At 39.6% G+C, this 23361-nt stretch overlaps 1 protein-coding gene across 1 annotated transcript in view; it reads left to right on the top strand.

Moving 5' to 3' along the window:
• LOC139699094 (sodium/potassium-transporting ATPase subunit beta-2-like) overlaps positions 1-23361 on the top strand; it is a 130111-nt gene that overhangs the window by 86391 nt on the left and 20359 nt on the right. Inside the window, exon 2 of the mRNA XM_071598104.1 lies at positions 22066-22206. Within this exon, the coding sequence (XP_071454205.1) occupies positions 22066-22206 (141 nt within the window). The remainder of the gene's footprint in view (positions 1-22065; positions 22207-23361) is intronic.

Raw genomic sequence — 23361 nt, 5'->3', positions numbered from 1 at the left:
ACTTCACATATTGGACGAAACACAAATCTCGATTGATTTTCGAACTCTGGCCTTGTGAGATAGTGTTACTTTTGTTACGGATTCCATATTTTCGGAGTTATTTCGTTCATTGGGAAGTACGAGGGTCATCCGGAAAGTAGTACCCGTTCGTGAAATAAAGACACAAAAGTAAATATTAACAAACATAAAAAATTTTATTTGAAAGAGGATACTTTAAACTACTTCTCAACATAATCTCCAAGCAAATTAAGGCATTTGTCATAACGTGTGACAAGTTTCTGTATTCCTGCTGCATAGTCCTTCGCCGCCAGCTCATTGAGATACGCGAGGGACCCATCTTGCACAAATTTTTGCATAATGCAGATGGTGTTTAACAATTTCATGAACAATTGTTCGAGAAACATTGGGAAAATGCTCACAGATGTCATCAATTGTGACGCGCCGATCGTTCCTCACGAATTCGTCAACTGAGTTCACCAGTTGGTCTGTAATGACAGACGGTCTCCTCGAACGCTCATCGTCGTGTGTGTTCCCCCTCCCCATGTTGAAGTTGCGACACCACCGCCGAACAGACGACTCGTCCATTACATTGTCTCCATACACCTCCTTTAATTGGCGATGAATATCACATGGGCGAACGTTTCTTGCATTGAGGAATTTAATCACTGCCCTCACTTCACAACTGGCGGCGTTCTCAATTTTTTTAAACATTGTAAACAATCACAGAAACAACACAGGCAATGCTAGCGTCACGCAACTTGGCTCAGAGAAGGCAGACAAGCCACTGAAGCTATCTGACCTCGTCCAGCGGCTACTCGCGTCGTCAGCACTTCATGCGGCACGAACGGGTACTACTTTCCGGATGACCCTCGTATCTCCATCACCGTAAGCATTTCGTCGCGGTGTCACCGCTAAAACCCCCTAGTCTGCTAACTTACGAACATATTTTCCTGCAGCCGCGATTCAAATCCCATCTACAATTTTTTTACCCTCTTCAGCAAATATTCTAGTGAGGAATTTTTTTATTTTCTACTGGACTGAACGTTTTTATTCAATGTGTTTTTTTTGTTTCCTATTTTTTAAATTCTTTTTTCGTACGATCAGTCAATTTCATTTCACTCTTTCGTTCTCTTTACGAAATCTTTTCCATTCATAAGTCTTCCGGATTTACGTAGTTTTTTTGGTAGATGCACTCGTGATGAATGTATGATGCGATGATCGACTCATTCATTCATTCATTCACTCATTCACTTAAAAGACTCATGTCATCACTGCTATTTAAGATCGTACTACAGTTCAGTCTTGCCACAATCTGGCAACATTCAGCCGGACACATATTTATATCCTACAAACATACTGGAACAGAGAAATCACATAGAATGGAATTAGATAGAGGGAGGGGGAGGGAAAAACGTAGTCATAGGGTTGTGGGGGCATTAAGGAAGGGGTTCTTTCTTCGGCACGACTTTTAACCTCTCCCTGCGGTAGGGTACATCCGTACCCTTTCGGTGGATCACGGTTTGTCATCCGTTTGAGTGGAAGTATTTGGAGTAGGTGTGTGTAGTATGGCTGGTGACCTAACACTCCCTGCCACACGTCCTTGCGACGACTCGCGGGGTATGTGTGGATGTATATCTCGCAAATCGTTATTTGGAGTGCGTCAAATCTATTCCTAGAGATGACTCATGATTTCCTACATAAATCAGCGTTTATTGCGGTCAAACCAAACCTTTTAGTGAAAACAGACCGTACGTATATTTGTTGCCAGATTTTAGAAGTACTAAATTGACATGATGTGTAATATTCGATGACATAGGAGATGAATAGATTAATACCTATTATCGTATTCTCTCCTTTGTAGTATTACATTGATTAATTACCCTCAAGCTTTGTGGATTGTCGAGCGATGGGTCACCTAAAGGATGCGGGATAGAAAAACGTGTAAGTAAAGTGCGACGGGGCGACCGATATCAAAGTGATCTATGAATTAAATATTGGAAAATCACTTTTATTCGCAGGGAATCCATCGATAATCCATCATCCATCTATGTGATGGATGACGTAAATGTTGCCGCGCATGCGCTGCGGGTGTTGCGGCATTTCTCTCGACAGGTCCACCCGCAAAACCCCGCGTGAGATCATCCGCATGGTATCCATGACCAAACAATTAGAAGGTCAGAAAACGACTAATATCATAACCGGAAGGTCCTAGTTCGTTTCTCGGAGAGACCCTCAGCTTCATCCAAGCTACGAGGTGACTTTTTGGCTACCAGATCTACTTGGGAAAACATAGGTGGCACAGTGAATGGAACTGCCCCCCTCCCCCCAATCATTATAACCCTAATAACTGAATTTCACACGCCGAATAGGCCTTATTACTAAGTGAACTCCACCCCCACCTATGAAACTAACGCTTGGGTTGTTAAACTGAGGTTATATCCACTAGGGTTCTAGTGGATTTACCAAATTTGCTGACAGCGTCTTCCATTAATCTCCTAGACAAAATCTTAAGAAGATATAAAGAGTTTAATTTGAGAGTGAGAGGGAGGGGACGAAAGGATAAGAAGAAGGACATGAGCATACGCATGGGATATTCTCCGTATTCCGCAATGGGTAGAGCTTTATAACGGAGCTCGAATCTGTCCACTCCACGCAATTATGTGCTCACATAGCATGTGGTCACGCGCGTGCATGCAATGGATACGTACTTTCTTTCCCTATTCGTACCTCCCTCGCCCTTTCTGCTTGCGATTCCAGCATGAAGGGAGAGGAGGAGGGAGGGGAAAAGGATACCGAAGGAAAAAGGGCGTGTGGGGGGGGGGGGTGGTGAAGGGTATGATGCAAATTTGACGGAAGTAGGGCAACTGCAAAATGCTAGGGAGGTCGCCACACCAAGGGGGATGGATGATAGGGAAGGGGAGGGGGGTGAGAGAGAGAGAGGGGGGGTTTGGAGAGATTTCGCTCCACAGCGACGGAGGACGTGCGTATCCCTCCGCGCCAAAAACAGAACACGCACGCGCGATCGAAGCGCACGCTTGCATGTATGGCCGCCGAGCGCGCAATAAAATTAAAAAAAAATGAACAACGAGAAAAGATTTCCTATGATCCAATTGCCTCGGGGACAATGGAAGAAACTAGAATTGTAGGGAAAGATCAAATTAAATTTCATTCGTAGAAAGGAAAATATAATAAGCAATTAATTTCTAACTTTCTACGGATAAATTCACATTCGTGCGCCATTGTTAGTGCCAACAGTAAACAAATTGTAAATTTCTCGGTAGCCATAACCGTTTAAGTTTAGATGGGAGACCTAAATAATTGAAATATTGAGGAAGAGGACGGTTATAGACGGAGGAAAACCCGGCGTTGAGTCACACGCGCCCAGTTAAAAATATATCTATGAAGGCCGAACCATGCAGCAAGATGTATTTGCCGTAATATATTCATTGTTATGCTCTGTCGTTTTGTTATTAATAAATAAAAGTACTGACGTTTTTGCAAAAATTTCTGTTATTTTTAAACGTGTCAACTTAAGATGTAAAATCTTCAGGTTTCTTCATTTTTTTCCGTCTTTCTCGAAGGGAACAAAAGGAGGAAGTGCCTGCTTTTGAGGAGAATTAAGAATGGCGTGAAGGAATGGAGATTTGAAAATAAAGGGTTGTAATTGAATTAACGCTGAATAGGGAAGTGCAAAGGAAACGCAACTGCTGCTAACAAGCTACCAATCTTCTGATCTAATGATGATAATGAACTGTGTCTTATGCCGTTGGCAAGCCTGACGCACGCGAGTATTATAATCCAATGCACTCGAGAGGGCCTTACCCCCACCCCTTCCCCGTGTGCACTCGATCATGAGTGCGGGAGAGGTCACGACTGCGAAAGAGGAGGGGGGTGTGGGAGAGGCCGGAGACACGAAACAGACCATCTCCGTCAGCACTCATTCCCTCCACGTTCATGCATTTGCTTTTCATAAAACCAAGCGGCACTGAAAACAAATGAAGATGGCCGCTGCGTGCCTTCGTCAGCACGAGGGAACGAGTTTCAGCGGGATGAATGTGAAGCGATCTCGTGGCCAATGTAGGCTAGTATCTCATCCATGATAGCAATCCAATTATGCAATCACTCGCCTGGCGGAAGCTACAATACAATCGATCCGGTAGCGCAACGCGGTTCGTACGAAAATCACGCTTATTGTTTTTCAATTGTTGGCAGGGTCGTCATATGTTTCGTATGCGCCCGGCTAATAAATTAATGCAACAATTGACGAAGGAGAAAAAACTTAAACCAAATTGTTTTCGCCTGATATTAAATTATTCCCTTTCAAAACTTGGTCTCGTCATATCCTGGTGCCTATCTCCAGAGGCGTGAATATCTCCAGAAGAGGAACCGAAATTTTTAAAGGCCATAAATTCCCCGATTTCTCCAAAAAAGCCCTCTGATTTCATCGTTTCAATACACCATTTTATGAGCACATATTTTGAATTGTTCAAGAAAACATATCGCAAATACGTAAATACTTCTTTCTTTTATTTTCACGAGGTGGCCTCCTCGGTAACTATGAACATGTCTCCAAACTTCTGGTTCGAAGCATAAAGCTACAAAAAAATGCTGCCATTTAAATTGTACATATCACTGCATTGGTTACGGATTATTTAAATTCTGATTTAAGCCGAGGTGAGCTCATTTTAAGCCAGTTGTGCACAGGGTGAATCATATGGAATCGTTATTATGCTACGAAAGTGAACCATGGGATTGAAAATAGAACCAGGAGAAAGTATTTACATCTACATAATACCCTGCAAGCCGTCGCAAGGACGTGTGATAGGATCACCAGCCATTCTACACATATTCCCTCTATTTCCTCATGCACCTGGCACCCCGCGATCCACCAAAAACCGCGTGGAAAGAGGGCAACCGAAAACCAATCTACATCTACATAATACCCCGCAAGCCGCCGCAAGGGCGTGTGGCGGGGGGTGTTAAGTCACCAACCGTAAAAAGGAACAATACCACATGCAAAACAACGACATGGATGATCATGCAACAAGCCTATGTATATTACGAGTATTGCATGGTAAGCAGCTATTACTATGCCTGCACAAAGAGGGCAAGAAAATACACTAAAAGAGGGCAGGCACACACGCAATTCAGACACTTATTACTGGTTAGTACCCTACGCATTCCGGACGGACAATTCACACATGCAATAGACTTTACAGGGACCTGTATATAAATTCATCTTAACCCCACCAGGCGAAAGGGCGTACGGCGGGGGGTGTTAGGACAACAGACTCGGATAGTGTTTTGTGGAAATAAATCTTGTAAATCCCTATTTTCGACCACGTGAACCTATTATTTACTTAGGTGTCCCCCCATTTTATTGTTGCCACGAATAGTGCGCGGGAAAAACGAATAATTGATTATATCAGTTCGACAATCTAACTCTCTAATTTTGTGAGAATTGTCGGCCTTGCCAATTTAATTAGGGGGCCTACTACTTATACCTACTTAATGTCGAATGCAAAACCACACGCTTTGTTATATCCTTGTAATAAGTTTGATCTAATCCTGAATCTTCGCATATCTAAAGGTTCTCACCCCAGATTCTTTATTAAATGTGTAACGCTTTGTTGTTCTTTGACCAGGGATAATATGTGCTAAAAAGTTGTTTTGCAGAACTAAAAAAGTCAATTGCGATTTACCCTGACGTTCCAAGGAACTAAAAAAAATTGAAACGACAGAATTCATTCGCGATCAAACGACCTATGATTTATCATCGTTTTCGTTCTTATCGATTGACATTATCGAGTCGAAAAACACGATATTTTTAGTAATTCTAGGAAAGGTTGATGGAAAGCATTTTGATTGGCGATTGAATGGCTAAGAATACTGTAATATTTCGAGACGTTAGGCATGCGAGGTAGATAGAGGGAAAGGAGAGGCGTCTGTTAGACGGAATAAAGGGTGGAGGGAAGTATTCAGAATTTAAGAATGGATCTATGTAGTGTAGGGTTGTTGGCAAGTGTAGTGACGATGTGTCCATTCAAAAACTACCTTGTGCAATTGACAACCAAATAATAATTACGGCAATACTAATCACCTTGCAAGTTTAGGCCAGACAGCATGTTGGGACACTCTCAATGGCCCTCTCGGAGAACTGAAGAATACAGATTTAATGTAAAGTTTATCAAAAAGCAGTCGTTAGAACTAAAGGAAATATTTTCTTAAGTTCATCGTTCGAAATTTAAATTTAAAAGGATAAGTGCAGTGACACTTTGTTTCCGCTTTAAGTTTCCCTTGTGAGGAGATAACTCTTACTAGAGCTTGTGAACAGAACTGTATAGATTTGAGAAACAGGTCAAGGATGCGAATACCATCCGAATTTTGATGGGAAGGTGCTCTCAAGTCACTCGTATAATTAATGCATGGCGTGGAAACTGGGCTTTAGGGCGGCGCTATATTCATTTTTCAATGTCCAAATTCGATATAAAATGAAAAGCGATGGTGGCGACGGTACCTTTACAGAAATATCCGGAGTCTTCGAAAATATAACATCCATATTGACAACATTCTTCACGTCTTCCATCGAAGTTATTTTCATATGCCGCGCCACCATTGATATGGAAGTCTCACCCTCGATATGCCTACCGGTTTTAAAAAAAAATAATTATCCATATCGGTCGATATGATATAATATCTAAATGGTGTCGATATATCGCATAGACACAACTGGGATTCGGTTCAATATTTTAGGTAAACCGCTTGTTGTGCCAAATTTTGTGTACGGATATCTGTAAAAGAGCGAAAATTATTTAATTCGGTAGATTAAGGGGAGAAATAAACTCGTCCATGTCGCAGCGATTCCAAAGTTTCAATTTGGTGTTAGCTTTGGCGACTGACGAGTAGCAATATGGTTGAAGCGTGTACTGTTGACGGAGTTGAATGAATGCCAGACGCACTAATCTGTTCAGTATTAGCGCTTCCTGGCAACAATGAAACGCATTGTTGTTCACCGTCGTTGGCAAGCGCTGAGAATCCATTTTATTGCTCGTCTCAGTGTTGGCCAACGATAATGGGACGTACAGGTTTGTCCCTCGTACTTCATTACGAACGCTCAATGGCGCCATTTTCATTACACGAAACGTAACATTTCAGGAATTTCCACAATATATATGATCTAATGTAATTATAATTTATCTATTTCTTAGTTGAAAGTCCATTTAATGAATTCACGATACTTCTATTGTGATATGATAGAGTGTCCTTTCAATAAACGACACTTTCGCCATACTCTATTGTCTTTCTCGCATTCTGTCACCTCTTTTGGTAAATGGTAAATTATTTAGCCTTCAAAGATATGCGTGTATGAATAGAAAAAAACGCCCCGCGAGGAGTTCCGAGCATTTCAAACGGTTCCCCGACGATGAAAGAACATGACTCCTATTAGGGCCGGGGTGCTAAAAAACGCTTGGCTAGGCTCAGTTTATCGGCTAGGGAAAAGCGGTAGTGCGGGTTGAATGTGCTGATATTGCAATAGCGAAAGATAGAGGAAGGAGGCTGTGGGGGGTGGGGAAACAAGGTCTCGCATTCAGTAATCCTAACGCCAGCACGATAAGGTTTTCGAGGCGTGAGAGATGGAGTCTGTTTTTCCAATTTTAAAAATTGAATTGCGCAACTTTGATCGTTCGCCGATAGAAGAGGATAGTTTTCACCTTCCGAGTAGAGAAACGTGCCAGCATTATGATACTTAAAAATCTATACTGGATACTTATAATATTGAATTAAGAATATGGTGTATATATGTATATATGTATATATATATATATATATATATATATATATATATATATATATGTGTGTATTATTAAAAAAACATCTATATGGTGTTCAGCAATGTTCGATGCACCCGCATATTTATGTAGTTAAAATTATTGTTTTGAAAATAGATTAATAAAAATTAAAATAAGTCATTTTAATATTTCGGTGGTCCCAGGCATCTTCGTCGCGTTATACAACACTGGTGCGACACTTGGCAATTGGAATTAAACTTTAAAAAAGTAGATTTGAAGATTGAAGCTCATGCGTAAATTGGAAGGCAGTCTCATTATCAGTGATGTTGAAAATGCATTATTACTCCCATCATACTACGATAGGAGAGATCACGTCAATAAAATTACAGAGATTTTTAAGATGCCTTTTTTTCCACGAACGATAGGGGATCGTAATTCTATTGTTCGACCGCAATAGGGTCATGTTCGGGTAAAATTATTCTGGTGTTTATTCACCCCTGCCACACACCCTGGCGGTGGCTTGAAGGGTAAATAAATGAAATAAAAAATTATATATATATACGCATACATATATATATATATATATATATATATATATATATATATATATATATATATATATATATATATACACGCATACATAGGTGTCAGTAGAGACGTTTAATTAATTTAAAATTGCAGACTTTTTACATGTGTCCAATTGTCAAGCTTTTACCGCATATTTGTGTTTTATGCTCCAATCTGTTCTTAAATATCTCTTACCCTGTGACGATATTATTTCTTTGTCCAATTCAGAAATGTTTGATGGAACATTGCAACTATCAAATTTCATCGAACTGCATTTATTTGTATTATTTTTATCAATAATAATTCAGTATCATTTCTGTAGAATTTTTACTAATTTGTTGGGTCAATACTTTTCTGAGCTGTGCTCTTCATCAATAATTTTAGAAATTATATTGGCATTAACAATTCAGTTCGCGAAAAAAATATATATTGGCCGCAAATCAAAATTCTTGGAGGGTTTGTATGAGAGATGAAACTGATAACGGAAGTCTACTGCGTCCTTATGCAAGAGGTATGCTTTTTTCCTCCCTTCCCTTATCTTTCTAGTACGCTTGTGTTTACACTACGAATCAAATTGCGTAAGCGACCAATTCAACCAGACCGAGCGTGAGCGCTTCTTAACTTATTGTCAGTGGGGAGAGAGATGTAAGAGTGACTGTGGACATAGCGTGGTACTTATGCACACACACACTTCAAGCTTGCGATTGAAGGAGGTCGCCCACCCAACCCCCCCCCCCACCATCCAGGTGGCAACCCTACACCCCCCTCCGTCCGCCCCTTCCCCCACCATCTCCCATATTCATTTCGAAACGGCAAACACAGGTTTTCCGCGGAGCTCCGCATCCTGTGTTTATCTCAGTTGCGATAATTGCCTCTGCATATTTCTCCTTTACTCTCTTCCCCAGCGCACAAAGATTTATCGTCTCCTTCCCGATGATTGGTTGGGAACACAAAAGAGAATCGCCTTGCGCACCTACCCACAGACCATTGGAGCTTCCATACGTGTGGAATGAAACGAGTAGCTTTCCCAATGGGAATGGTAGGCTTTTCAGGACACATCTTGGGCGCTTCCAAGCCCTGCACATTAATTGAGGTACTTACACACAGATTTTTCAATTATATGAAGTTTATGACTGCCGAGTTATGCATATAAATAAACCATAGCACAGTAATCAACCCGAAGGTCGGTTTGGTAGGTGATGGTAGAGTTCACCCAGTACTAAGCCCGACGGCGTGTGAAATTCACACATCAGAGTAGGGGGGGCAGTTTCTTTCTCAGTGCCGGTTATGATTTCCCAGGAAGATCTGGTACACGAAAAATCACATAGCTTAGGTGGAGCTGCAGGTGCCCAGAGAGGCTTGTCCGGGAATGGAACCCGGGCCCTCCGGTCAGTAGTAAAACGCTCTACCCCTGGACTACCGCGACTCACATTCATATATATATATATATATATATATATATATATATATATATATATATATATATATAATATTTCTGTATAAAATATAGTATAATATGTGGGTATGTGTATGCAAGTAAATCGTATAGTGAATTTACATTATGTTTCGCCAGTAGTTTTCATTCCTTTCAACATTTCCAAATTCTGCCAGTCCAATTTCTAATGAATTTTCCAATCAAAACTCCACTCTACTAAAACAATAAAAAAAATTCTGATCTCAAAAGGTTGTTCTCAAATGTCTATTTTTTTTTTAATGTTACCGATAACATCTTCCACTCGTTGTGGCACCTAGTTAGTCCCAGTATAATTACAAAAGGGGATTATGATAATACTCCTGGCATAAATAGCCCACGAAATCTCTATCGACCATCTAAGAAGAGGTTGATATGCGTCGTGTCGTGACTGAAATGACGAAACTTCCTATCTTAATGCGGTGAATCTAGAAATGAAGAATTTATTTATCGAATTGGACAAGAATTAATAGTTTACAAATTTATTTTTCAGCCAGCATACATTTAAAATAAGAGCAAAATTTTATATTCGAAAGTCTTATGCGGTTGTTAGTCAAAAGGTTGTTTGCGATCTACAATAGTAAATAATAATTCGATAGAAAAAGAGTAATACCGCAGCATTATCAAGATTTTGTTACCATAGCAAATTATTATTACAAAATAAAAGTGTCTTATGATCTTAAATATTTGGAGAAATGTTTCCATGAATGACAATTAGCTTCTATAAATTAATTTCATACCTAGGCGAAAGTGTTTCGAAAAATCTTCATTTTTGTTTTTTTCAACCTCCACTGTGTCTTCCTGCCAAATATGTCGGCAGCAAGTCATCTTTCATACTTAATTTTGAAGATTTTAAATCTTAATGTCGCCAAAATAAGCTGTCTATAGGTTGTTTGTTTGTATCAACGAAGTACGAGTATTACCAAATGATTTCATAGAATTCCTTCACAACCATATCATAGGAAGGGTCAGTTATATTTTTTTTTGTTTCCACAAACGATGTTAACAGATGTTAATAATTTCTAAAAACAGAGCCAGATGACGATCATCTACGAGTAAAAAATTTCCTGTAGATAACATACGACATGAATGACCAATATTTTATAGTACGATCGGATTTTTGAGCCAGGCAACCTTTGATTTTCATCATAAAAAATGGCATTAATCTTCTGAAATATGAATTATACATTATGCAATCTTGGATTAATAGCTTGAATTATTTCAAAATTGGTATTTTTGGCATGGATACCACTGGAATCAACTTGAACCAAATTAACAAAAGGTTTTTTTTTGAATCCAATAAAAAACCCCATTCTATATCCGTTTGTACGACTGTGCGAATCCAACAATAAGAATTCTAAAACCACACGCTTATTGCAGAAGATGTTCGCATATTTTATGGAAGTCCGAAAGTGATACTTTTCACGGATCTTCCAAACTCTAACCCGAAACAGTCAAATGTCTTTTACACTTTAAATCAGGACTGCAGTAGATTCTTGCACACATTATTTCCAATCAAAAGGACAAAAATATGGCCACATTCCAAAAAATATTACCATATTTAGGACTAAATGATGACTAAAGTGAGCGATGAGGACAGATGAATTATCATTATTAGTGTTGCCATTAATTCTTTCATTGATTCTACCCCATGTAAACCGTAGGTCAGCAAGTAGTTATCTTTGTACACATGAGGAAGGGCTAACAGAGTGGAAATGAAATGGCAATACGTGGCGAGCATCTAACCATCCATAGACAAATAATGCTTTCCGTCCATACATAGGATAAAACCACCAATGCTTAGATTTTGAGGAGATGGTTAAGATAGATGGATAGAGGTCGTTAAGGGTAAGGATGGATAGGAAGAGGAAGATGATGACAGAAAAAGGGACCATCAGAAGGGGCGAAATAAAAGGGTGAAGTTGGAGGGTGGTAGAGAAGGGGTACCAGAAGTTTTCTAAGCGAAAGGTAATGGCGAGAAATAAGCCAAAAAGGGGAGGAAAAAAATGGGTTATGGTGTGATACATATGTAAATGTATATATCGTATATGTATAATATATATGTTTATATGTATCCATATGCAAGATATTGTACATTACATACATACATAAATATATATACGCGATTATATATTTTTTACTCATCCTACCTCACACAAACATACACACACACACGTATGTATATACATATATATATATATATATATATATATATATATATATATATATATATATATATATATATAAACATTGTAAAGGATAGATAAGGCAAAGGGGTGAGATATCCTTAATAAAACGTTCGGATGGAGGGAGAGTGCGGGGAGGATGGTGAGAAAGAGGTGGGAAAGACCCTAAGGGTAGGAGAGAGGGGGTGGCTAGGCGCCCCCTTCCACCCCCCTTCCCAACCCCCCACCCTGAGCCTCGCCTTTCTGGGTCGGTCGATAGCGTCAAGGCGGCCTCTATGCCAGCAAAAGTATTGATTTTCGTACAGCACGCTAAACGCGGGGCGGTACGCAATCCGACTCCAAAAGGAAATGAGGGTGCCGGGTAAATAATTCGAGACGACCACGACTTGTTCTCGGGGAAACCTACTCTCTCTTATTCTCTTTTCGGTCTAAACGTTAGTCAATCAGCGCTAAAGCTGGATTGTAAAGACACAAGCGTGATTCAGAAGAGATCTAGTGATCCCAGAGAAGCTTGCCAGGGAATCAAACCCGGCCCCTACAGTCAGTAGGCCAACACTACCCCTGGACTACCGCATTCGATATATATATATATATATATATATATATATATATATATATATATATATATATACACATACACATATAATATATATATACATATGATATATATATACATATATATATATATATATATATATATATATATATATATAATAGATATATATATATATATATATATATATAGTGGGCCGCGGGAGTCCAGGGATAGAAAGTTGGACTGCCGATCGAAGGGCCCGGGTTCGATCCCTAGCAAACCTCTCTTGGCACCCACAGTTCCACCCAAGCTTTGTATTTTTTCGGGTACCAGATTTTCTTGGGAAAACATAACCGGCACAGTGAAAGGAATTGGCCCCCCTAACCTGATGTGTGAATTTCACAAGCCGGGGCTTAGTACTGCCTCAACCCTACCTATATATATATACGTACTGGCTTCCCATCCTGAGGGCGTGGGTTCAAATCCCGGCGGTGTTGAATATATTTTTCAGTGGTATCTCGATCCCTACTTGAGGTGCTTTGTGGAGGGCACTTTGAGTGAGTACGCCGTCCGTCGGATGGTACGTTAAACTGCGGGCCCCTTGGCGCCTTTCGTAAAGAGTAGGCTAATGCCGACGCCGGGTTTCTCTCCACCCTCATCCTTTCCTGTCCATCCCCTATGGCGCAAATGACCTATGTATATATATATACACGCTTTGCGTTCTCTCTTTTGTTCGATTGTTTTCTTTTGCCCTACATTTTCATTAAATCTGTCACACATTTTCTCCAAAAGACAAGGTACACATATAGGTGGACGGTTGTTTCCCCAATAACTAAGGTACAACAATCTTCTCAGTGAAATCAAGCGGTCCTTACTCTAGCGCTCACGCAAAGGTCTCTCTATAGCCTCTGCAGCCTTCACCAAAACCACCCGCATACATTTTTACTGCTTTCAACCAATTACAAATCCTGCAGAGAGAGGTTTCGAGGGGGCGACAGAGCAGCGGTTGTGGGGGAGGTAACGAGGAAGGGGGTGGTTGTGTGGGTTGGCGTGCGGGAAAGTAGGCCCGCCTAACCCTTCTTCCAACCCCCCTCCCCCTTACTTCCACCCCGAGGGGACTTAAAGAGAGGCAGGAGGGAAAGTTGGCGAGGGAGGGGGTGGGAAAAGGATAGGGGGACTATTGCCGTTCGATCACGAACCGAGGACGCGAAATGGAAGAAGGAGAAAAAAACAACCTTCGCGCGACCTTTAAACCCGGCGAATGAAGCTACTAACCCCAGTGGACTGTCGGTACGGGAACCGGAATCAAACGAAAACAGTTCGCGGAAATGCGACTGAGTTCTAGATACAGACCATTCTTCGCCCGCAGTCCGTTTCATCGCGCCGCTTATCCCCGAAAGGATCTGCGATGACCGAGACCGCCTCATTCGCCGATAGGCAATACGTGTACGCACGGAAACCTTGCCAGCGATTAAGGAGTATCTCTCTCCGGGCGAGAGAAACGCGACGTCTTCATACCATGGCTATTCCTATCCATGAAACTCGCAAAAATTTTCTCCAGAATTGAGAATCAAAATAGCATAAGAGGTGTGCCCAAAGTTCTTAGGTGTCTTTTTTCTGAATAACTACACGCATGAAAACATAATTGAAATATTCTGTTACTAATCAACATTATCTCCTTGGAGATTCCCATATTTTTCAGAACTAAGACGCTATGGTTCCATTGCCGTCGGGAACGCTTCTGTAGAATAGATCCCTATTTGTTCTGCCCAGAAAAAATGCTAATGATGGTCTGAGGGTTGATTTTCACGCGAAAAAAGAAATAAATAAATATATATGTATTTGTATATTATATATATATATATATATATATCGCTGCGAGACAGGCTTTTGTACCGTATTGTTAAAAATATAAAAGAATGAAGGTTCTTTCTAAAAACTAAAGTTCCTTGAAATCAGCAACTCTGACAATTTTACGAAAGCGATTCTTCATTGCATTCGTTCCGCAATTTTCTCCTGAACACCCAGGCAGACAGCGAATTCCACAAGACTTCAGACGAAGGATTTATCGATTAGCGGATCCCTGACGTGATCTAAGCGTTTCACATATCTCGACGCCAGGAAATCTAGTCTTCATTATAACCATCTCCCTCCGTATGACCAGTCCTGACGCGAGTCGCACACGGACGCATTGTCTGAATATATAATGGGGCACTATATTAATGGAGCCTTAAAGAGCACCCATTAAGGAAATGATCCGATTTTGCAGCACTTAAGCTCACAATCGCTGATCAATAATTTTTATTTCAAGTTCGCGATCAAAGCAGGTTTCGTATTTTCAAGATAAAGTTCATTGAGCGTATAAAAACGGAAATGGTTGTCACAGCAACCGTGAGTTTGTTATTATAATCATTTGACTTAACGATTAAAAAAATGACTGATTAGTGTACGTTTAAACGTGTAGGATTTAAAATCATTAAATAAAAAAAGATAATAACTTAAAATATAAGTACTTGAGGATCTCCGACTGCAACCAAAAACTTCGTAGCTTTCAAGAAAAAAACATAGTTCACCTAATTTAATTATGTAAATGGAAAAATTCAGGCGTATCCTCAACATTCAATGCTCACATATACGTATTTCAGTTATAGATCAGTGTATGGAACGATTAAGCCAAGAAATGTGAGTTATTGTCAATGGAACGTTGCATTCTAATTATTCAATTTCTCACTACGATGTAGGCCGGGAAGCTATTCCATTTTTGACTAATTGATTCAACTGGTAACTATTACCAGATTTTCATCAACTTTTCTTACCTTTCTGAGAGAATATAACGACATTAAACATTGAGATTCAACGGAAGATGTCACGAACTTAAAACAAAAATGTCGACGAAAAGGAAAAATGTCTTTAAAATAGTCAATCTCTTTCGCATTGACATATTAGCGATACATCGGCGTCCTCGCATTGAATTTACCTTCTTCGGACGCGGTCGCTCGGCTTTTCTCCGAATACGCGAACACGTGATTAATCGCCAACTCAATTGCTTAAAATCCCTAGATCCGAACCCTGTCGCGAACAAAAGAGAAAAGGATGGATGCCCATTGTCTCCGTCAATAATCGTTTCATTTTTTTTTTAGAAAAATAAGTGATGTTTTTTTAATTGGAGGGATGGATTATGTTAAGGCATTTAAGCATACGGGCATTTTCTCGTGAAAAGTTGAAAGAGCAAAGTCTCTAATACATTCCTCTTACTCGCAACCAAGTTTTCTTACATGCCTTACTTTGGTTGGAGTAAGACGAAAACAGAGAAGACCCTGTTTTTTTATTAATATAATATCAAGACAGTCGAAAAGAATGTTTTTTTTTACATTTTTGAGAAATCGAAATTAAGGTGAGATACGTGATGACAATAATGATTCAAATACAGCCCTATTAGGCTGTAGCGACAGTTAACTAATCTAATAGATTAATTCCGGGGGTTTTAATATGTTAAAGTTACCAAGTTAAATCCTGTTTATCGAAATTTCACTCCTGTCTCTTGGTTAACATTGAGAACTACATTAAATAGCATATGGTTCCAACTTTCAGAACAACGCAGCACACCAGATGAGCTAGATACGTAAAACGTTTTTTTAATGACAAACTGAGCAGCGTATCAATATTGTTAGAGGAGCTAGGTTGGGAATCATTCACGGAGCGAAGATTAAATTACAGATTAAATCACTTGCATAAATTGGAAAAAGATATCTTCAGCGACGATGTTAAAAATTTATTATTATCCCCATCGTACTAGGGTAGGGATATATATCATGTAAATAAAATTAGAGAGATTAAATGTAGAACAGATAGATTTAAGATGTCATTTTTCCCACGAACAATAAGGGATTGGAATATTATTGTTCGACAGCGAGAGGGTGAAAAAATATTTTGGGTCAAAAGTTTAAAAACAAATTTAAAAAATATTATTAAATAAAAGTTATAAATATTTTGGCTCAGAAGATAAGAGGGAAGTCACCTACTATACACTCACTGGCGTTGGCTTGCAGGGTACTATTGGTTTTTTAACCTGGGAGATTAAGTAAAGGGTCGAAATAAATCCAACTAAATAATTATCCTTTGCCATGCAATTAATAAATTCAATGCATTTCGTGCTTTCCGTTTTGTCAATTCTTCAATTAATTCCCTAAAAATGACCGATCGTCTCAAGTTTTTCTCCGGTCACTGGAAACCGGGCAGCAGTGAATGCCAATCGGCTGAAGGCATCGAAGGTGATATGATCGCGACGATTACCAGCCGAGCCCACACCAAAACTGGGGTCGACAGGAGAAAGGGAAAGACCTTTCCAGTTAACCTCATCTCTCCCTTGACCCGTGACCTCAACACGAGGACGAAGCGGAAAGCAATTGCACCTTTAAAATGGGCCAACTTCTCTCGTCCACCATCGTGCTGACCATAGGGGGAGATAAAACTCGCCGTGCCAGGATACAAGGGAATTCTAGCTGCGATCGAATAATTAACTTTTGAGATTTAATCGAGTAATTATACCCCGACAATCGGTCGGTGCAAGCATGCAAGTAATGTCGCATTTAACAAAGCGCGCTCTCTGATAACAATGGTTTTGGTTTGGATAGTTTGAAAAGGTGTCCCATTTCTATCACATATTGGCAATCCTATTGTTGATGGAAGTTTTCCACTGGGTCAGGGGTTCCATGCTGGCCCATGCGTCGTTTCGACACTCGACTCTTAGCCTCGTCTTCAGGGCAGATGAGTCGTTCCACATGCACCGAACGGCAGATCAGTCGTTCCATGTTGGGCAACATTTCGACGTTTGACTCGAGCATCGTCCTCGGGGCAGATTAGTCATCGAAAGGCAGACGACCGACCAAACGTCGGCCATCATGGAACCCCTGAACCGGTGAAAGACCTGAGAAAACTGCACCCAACTGCTGGGACAACACCAAATCATAATCCTATTGTTGGTTTGTGGCACGTCCTATCAATCTCTCCATCCCTTCACTGCGCCATGATGTCTTCCATATCTTGCTTCCCTTGTTTCAACCTTAGCTTTCCACTATGGTACTTCGTTCCCAAGATTCCCTTCACCAGGGTCATAGAACTATCGTCATGTTTCAGGACGAGTCCCGTTAGTTTGCCCTCTTCATCCTGTCAGCGTCGTCCCGAAGACTTTTCTCCCTTAGTCCACTCCCTGAAGGAAGTCTTCAGCAGTCGCTCGGTTCATCCACCTTAGTTTTATCAGTTATCTGCCAATTCGATCGGTTCAAATCTTCTTTTCTCCACCGCTGCCTCTATTGCTACACTTCTAGCAGCTGTAATTCACGTTATGCACGGGTTTTCATGAAGCATACCTCATATCAAACAACGTGCTGTTCGCCATTAGTACGTAAAGTCAACTTCGCTCCAGCGATTGAGCTGATTATCACCCGACTTGATTCTTTCGTCCTCCACCGACCCTCACAAGTCGCACATCGAGATTCATTTGACCAAACGGTTGGAAATGCTTAGATTAGATCGTGATGATGACTCTCGATATAAGTGGAAAACGTATGCTTAAAGAATAAAAATGTTCCCCAGTTTTCACAGCGTTGGAATGCTCGATGAAGAGTTAATATTAAAAAGAAACTAGTAAATAGCGCAGCGCTTAAAGAACTTAGAAAAGTTGACGAACACGTTATCAAAATGGCGAAGCGTCTTCTTGTCCTTAACGCCGTTACGATCCTTCAAAGAGGATAAGGTTTTAATGTCCTGCGATTTCGAAAGTATGTCTGTGATTTCGTTCTCACAAAACAACATCCATCATCCACATTTTCTCGATATTTTTTGGCCAAGAAGCATACTATAGACTATGGAATAAAACCACAACCAAAGGTCTACCACAGTTGGGCAAATTTAACAATGGAGACACACTTCTGTCCATTCCCTGACGAGTTCTGGCGGTTTTTTTTAAAGTATGGAGTGAAATAACAAGTATCTCTTCACGTAAGTCCCGCATGTGTTATTAAGCTGAGAAAAGTATATTTTTTTACTTATCGACCACATTTGGGGATTATCTATCACTTACCTATCAGTTACAGTACTCTCCATTATTTCATCAGGATAGCATACTATATAGTTACTGAAAAGAATGTTATGAGAACACAAAAAATATGTCCCGTTAGCATTGAAACTATATCAAATAATCAATGCCATTTGTTTGGACTTCCTCTCGTTTGTCCGATAACAAATTCTTCTTCAATTATGCGAATTTCCCACCAATCTTCATGCCGCCTTAATAGCTTCCCTCTTCCCCTCTTACCTTAACATTCTTCCCCTTTTCATCACCGTCTTATCAACGCCCCAAATACTTCTAAATGTAGTACTCTTAGTACACTGTAGTCATCAGTACACTTACTCTGCTTTCAACAGATTTTTCCCAGCAACTACCTCTTTTCATCCAAATGTATCAAAAATTCTTCCAAATCAATCAATTATTCATCTGTAAGTCATCTTCCTCTTTAAGTCAGAGTTTCCAGAGTTTCAAGAATAGGGTATATACCTGGTTACTTGCTCACCCACTATACTCATTGGATGAATTCTTTTGTGACAATTTTCATCACATTTAAGAAAGTATGTTTATATGTTAAATAATACTTATATTGACGACATTTAATATGGTTGTACCATTTTTAAAATGAATAAAGTATTATTATTATTATCTTCCATTTTAAAATTATTTTCTTTGCACTGAAAATATCCATTATATCTGAAGGTGTCCTTAGGTCATCCGGTTCATCTGTTCCGCATCACGGTCCATATTGTCTTGACTTGATGTGCGTACTAGTTTATCACAATTCGTCTGCCCACTTGATCTTCAGCTCCAGAGATCCCAGTATCGAGTTTTGCAGGTCTACATTCCTCTCTTGCCTGCTTTTCCTACGGTCTATGTCTCCGACCCATGAAGCGTCTCAATGCAGACGAATTTTTTCTCTCTCTTACCTCTAATTTGTTCCCAACCATCCCCTTTGAACATTTTAGTTACTGTTTCGTCTTGAACCCTTCCATAGATTAAGTTATTCTGCTTTTCGGGCTTAAGATAAACGAATGCGAACGAAATAAACAAGTGAAAACAGCTGAGCGATTACAGAGCAAACAGTTACGAAATTGTCACTGCAACGAATAGAGAGAGAGAGGGGGGGGTGGGGATCGAGCACAGGAGTAAAGACCAGCAAGATAAAAAAAATGATTCAGTCTTCACTAAAGGGCCGGGTACTTAAATTCTAAGGCGAAAGATTACCAAATCGACAAACATTGGCGTGGCCGTAGAAAGATTAACCGGTGTTGCGAACTTCCTCATCGACGTCGCTCGATCCTTTACGATCAGTGGATAGCGTTGGGGAGTCTCCTTGGAGAATATTTTTAAAAAAATGTCACGAAGAATGGAAAACGAGGCAACGCAAACACCACGTATCTACAAGAGGTGACGACGCAACAGTGGTTATCGCAAAAGGCGGCAAGACTCTATTGCAACCATGACAGCAAATAACGTGAGGGCGAAGAATTGGACAATGATGTGCTCTTTGAGTGTTATCCATTGGATAAGGTACGGAATGCCATTTGGAAAAGTGCCGTACAGGCACTGAAAACGCAGTCAAACGAACCCTCTCTTTACAAATTCATAATAATTCGGTAGGGAAACAAGGAAGATCTCTAATTTCAGCGAAGTGTTGTTAAGCCAACTATGACACCGCGCGTGAAGTTGGCTTTGCACCTAAACTAGAAATTTTAGCTCGAGAATCTGTGAAAAGCCAATCAAGATATGGGTAGATAGATACACGGCATTTTTAACTCAGATCTCCTTAGTCACAAGAGAATCTATCTCATTTCCGGACTTCATAAAAAAAATGGATGAGCTTGTAAGGTTAACTGTAGTAATTAACATTTTGCCAAGTTCGTGAGCACTCCGAATGAGAAAAGAAGTTGGGGTTCCCATTCTGTTTATTTATGCTAACCATTCAAAGCTTAGCCATCATACTAGTCGCATTGGCAGAAAAGTATACCGTACATTCTACGACAATTGTTATTTTGAGTAAATGAAACAGTTTCTCGCGTCACTTAGAGGAAATTCTTCATATTGAAATCAAATTTAAAATACTTCCTTCATTTCCTCTCTCCCTCCTCTTCCCCTCCGTCCAGAGCTACATATACTGTTTTAAATTGTATTTTTACCTGATGATGTTATACCAAAAGTTTTTTTATGTGGAAAGGCGAAGTATTTTAAATTTAATTTCATTTTGAGTAAAGTTTGTGAGAACAGGAGAAAGTATTTAAGGGAAAAGAAATGTGGCACAATGCACTCTGTTGACTTAGGCCAGTAGTATCGGCGTCAGCGTTGGCAAACAGCGTTTTTGCATTAAAAGTTCCAATTACAACAAAGAAAGGCAGTTACAACATTGGCGATTTCGTCCCAATAAATGTAGTGGTTTTAGATGGAAGAACGAAAGCGATAAAATCCATTCACAGGTATACACACCTTTGAAGTTATCTACCAACAGAATCGACAAGAGAACCCACTTCAATAAAGTTGGCTTCACCTTCACATAAATCAAAAACCAAGGGTGATTTTGGATTTGTTGAGAGGGAAAAAGAGATAAAACATTTTTTTGCACGACTGATTTCAATAAAAATATTTTGGTGTTGCAATTAAACTTCTTCAGGGGTAGCCAGTTTGTGTATTAAATATTTTCAATTCAATGTAAGTTATTATCCAAATATATACCAAACTGTAAAATTTTGTGAAATGTAATTGAGATAGATGAGTTCACTCAAAATGTTTCTAATTGCAAATTTCAACAGCAACCTATATGTTACATTTGAGTAATCAAGCTACTAAAAAGCCTTTTATAAGTGCTCCATCCATTACTGATAAGATACATCTACATAATACCCGCAAGCCGCCATAAGGGTGTGTGGCGGGGGGTGTTGGGTCACCAACAGTAAAATGGAACAATACCACATGCAAAACAACAACATGGAAAATTACACCCACAGCAGCGCACACACTCATGCAAAAATCCCTTCATCCAACACTCATGAAAACACATATACCATAAATCAACAAACAACTGCACCCCAGGCTGCAGTAAGAAAGCCATCCAACAACACGCAAGCCAGGACACAGCAAGCAAGAAAGCAAAACTCCACCACCACATGAACATGCACCACAAAACATCTATCTCCTGAGGAGATAGAATAGATATGTCATTTGAAGTACATTAACAACAAAAATAAAATATACGAGACAATACGTCATATTTTTAAGCATTACAACTTAAACTGAATGGTGATATTCAATCTTAATTATATTAATAATATTTAAAATTTTAAAGGTTAAAAAACAAATTAAAGTTTGATGATAAAACCTTGAAAGTAAATGTTATGGTTTTCATTTGTATAAAACCTTACCCTTTGTATTTCAAAGTGGCTAATTCCCTTCCTTTCTCTTCTCTATCTTTGCAGCTAAAATCGTGCTCTTCTATATCATATTCTACACTGCCTTGGTTGGTTTCTTCGCCGCCATGCTGGTCGTATTCTACCAAACACTAGATACAAGGATTCCCAAGTGGCAACTTGACAGTTCTCTTATTGGCAGCAACCCAGGTGAGTGAGCAAAGAGTTTGTTTGTTCTTAAGATGTTCAAATGTCAGCTTGCGGTTTGTGATAACTCGTTGAGCTTCCAAGTCTGAAAAGATATCACAGCAAGGTAAAATTTTACAATATTTTTATCGGCCTGACACATTTCTATGTTTAAACATCATTATCAAATGTATTGAAGCGATTTTTTGGAATCAAGAGGGATTCCCTACAAAGTGTTGGTGACTCAGGGACAGACAGTGAACAGTAAATTAGACATGGAATTCCTAAAAAGACTGTGGAAAAAAGTACGACTCGTCAGTAAGAAGATCTTTACCAAATGGAGGCTGCACCATAACTATGCGCCATCCCGGCCAACTTCCTCATTAAGTACCGAGTACCTGGCCAAGCACAAGGTGGCAATGCTATCCCAGCTGAACTACAGCCCCGATGTAGCACCACCCGACTCCTTTTTGTTCCCAAGAATAAAAAGGAGCTTGAGAGGCAGCCATTTTGGAATGCTGTATAAAGTCAAAGAGGTCATGACTAGGTGCCTCAACAAAGTTCCCATCAACGAGTTTTAGAAAGCATACCAAAACTGGCAAAAGTGTTGGCATCAGCGTGTCAATACCCAAGAGTGCTATTTTGAAGAATTTTAGTAATTACTTTGGTACTTTAACCTGCAATAAATATTTTTTCCCAGAATTATTCTATTTTTATTGGGACACACCCTGTATTGTGAAATTTTATATCTAGTTGTAATATCTTTCAATGTTTGAGATGGAATATCGCAAAGTTAGGGCTTCTAAAGTAAACTATACTTTGAGCTCTGGTTAACATAGCAAATGTGACCAAGTAGTTTATTTTACTTCTCTACCTTACTCCTCTGATTAGCACCCACAACTCTTAACATGGGTTTAATGTCATCAGCTCCAAAATAATTCTGTTTGATTCCATACAGAGAGTTTGCAGACATTATTCAAAAAACATGACACATTGGAAGGTTTATGATAAATGGGTATATTACGAATTCCTCTAAGAGTAAAAAATATAAAGGTTTCATGGCATCACATTTGATTATACATGATTTTGCTGTGCTCATGCATATTGCATTAGAAAAATGGATACATAAAATTATCAGCTAATGAGTTTCCTTTAATGGTCTTTATTGGTACATAGCTT

The sequence above is a fragment of the Hetaerina americana genome, unplaced genomic scaffold (assembly GCF_022747635.1).
Source record: "Hetaerina americana unplaced genomic scaffold, ioHetAmer1.1.p SCAF_9, whole genome shotgun sequence".
NCBI classification, from domain to species: Eukaryota; Metazoa; Arthropoda; class Insecta; order Odonata; family Calopterygidae; genus Hetaerina; species Hetaerina americana.
The sequence above is the reverse complement of the archived record's forward strand: the minus strand, read 5'-3'. Positions and strand labels throughout refer to the sequence as shown.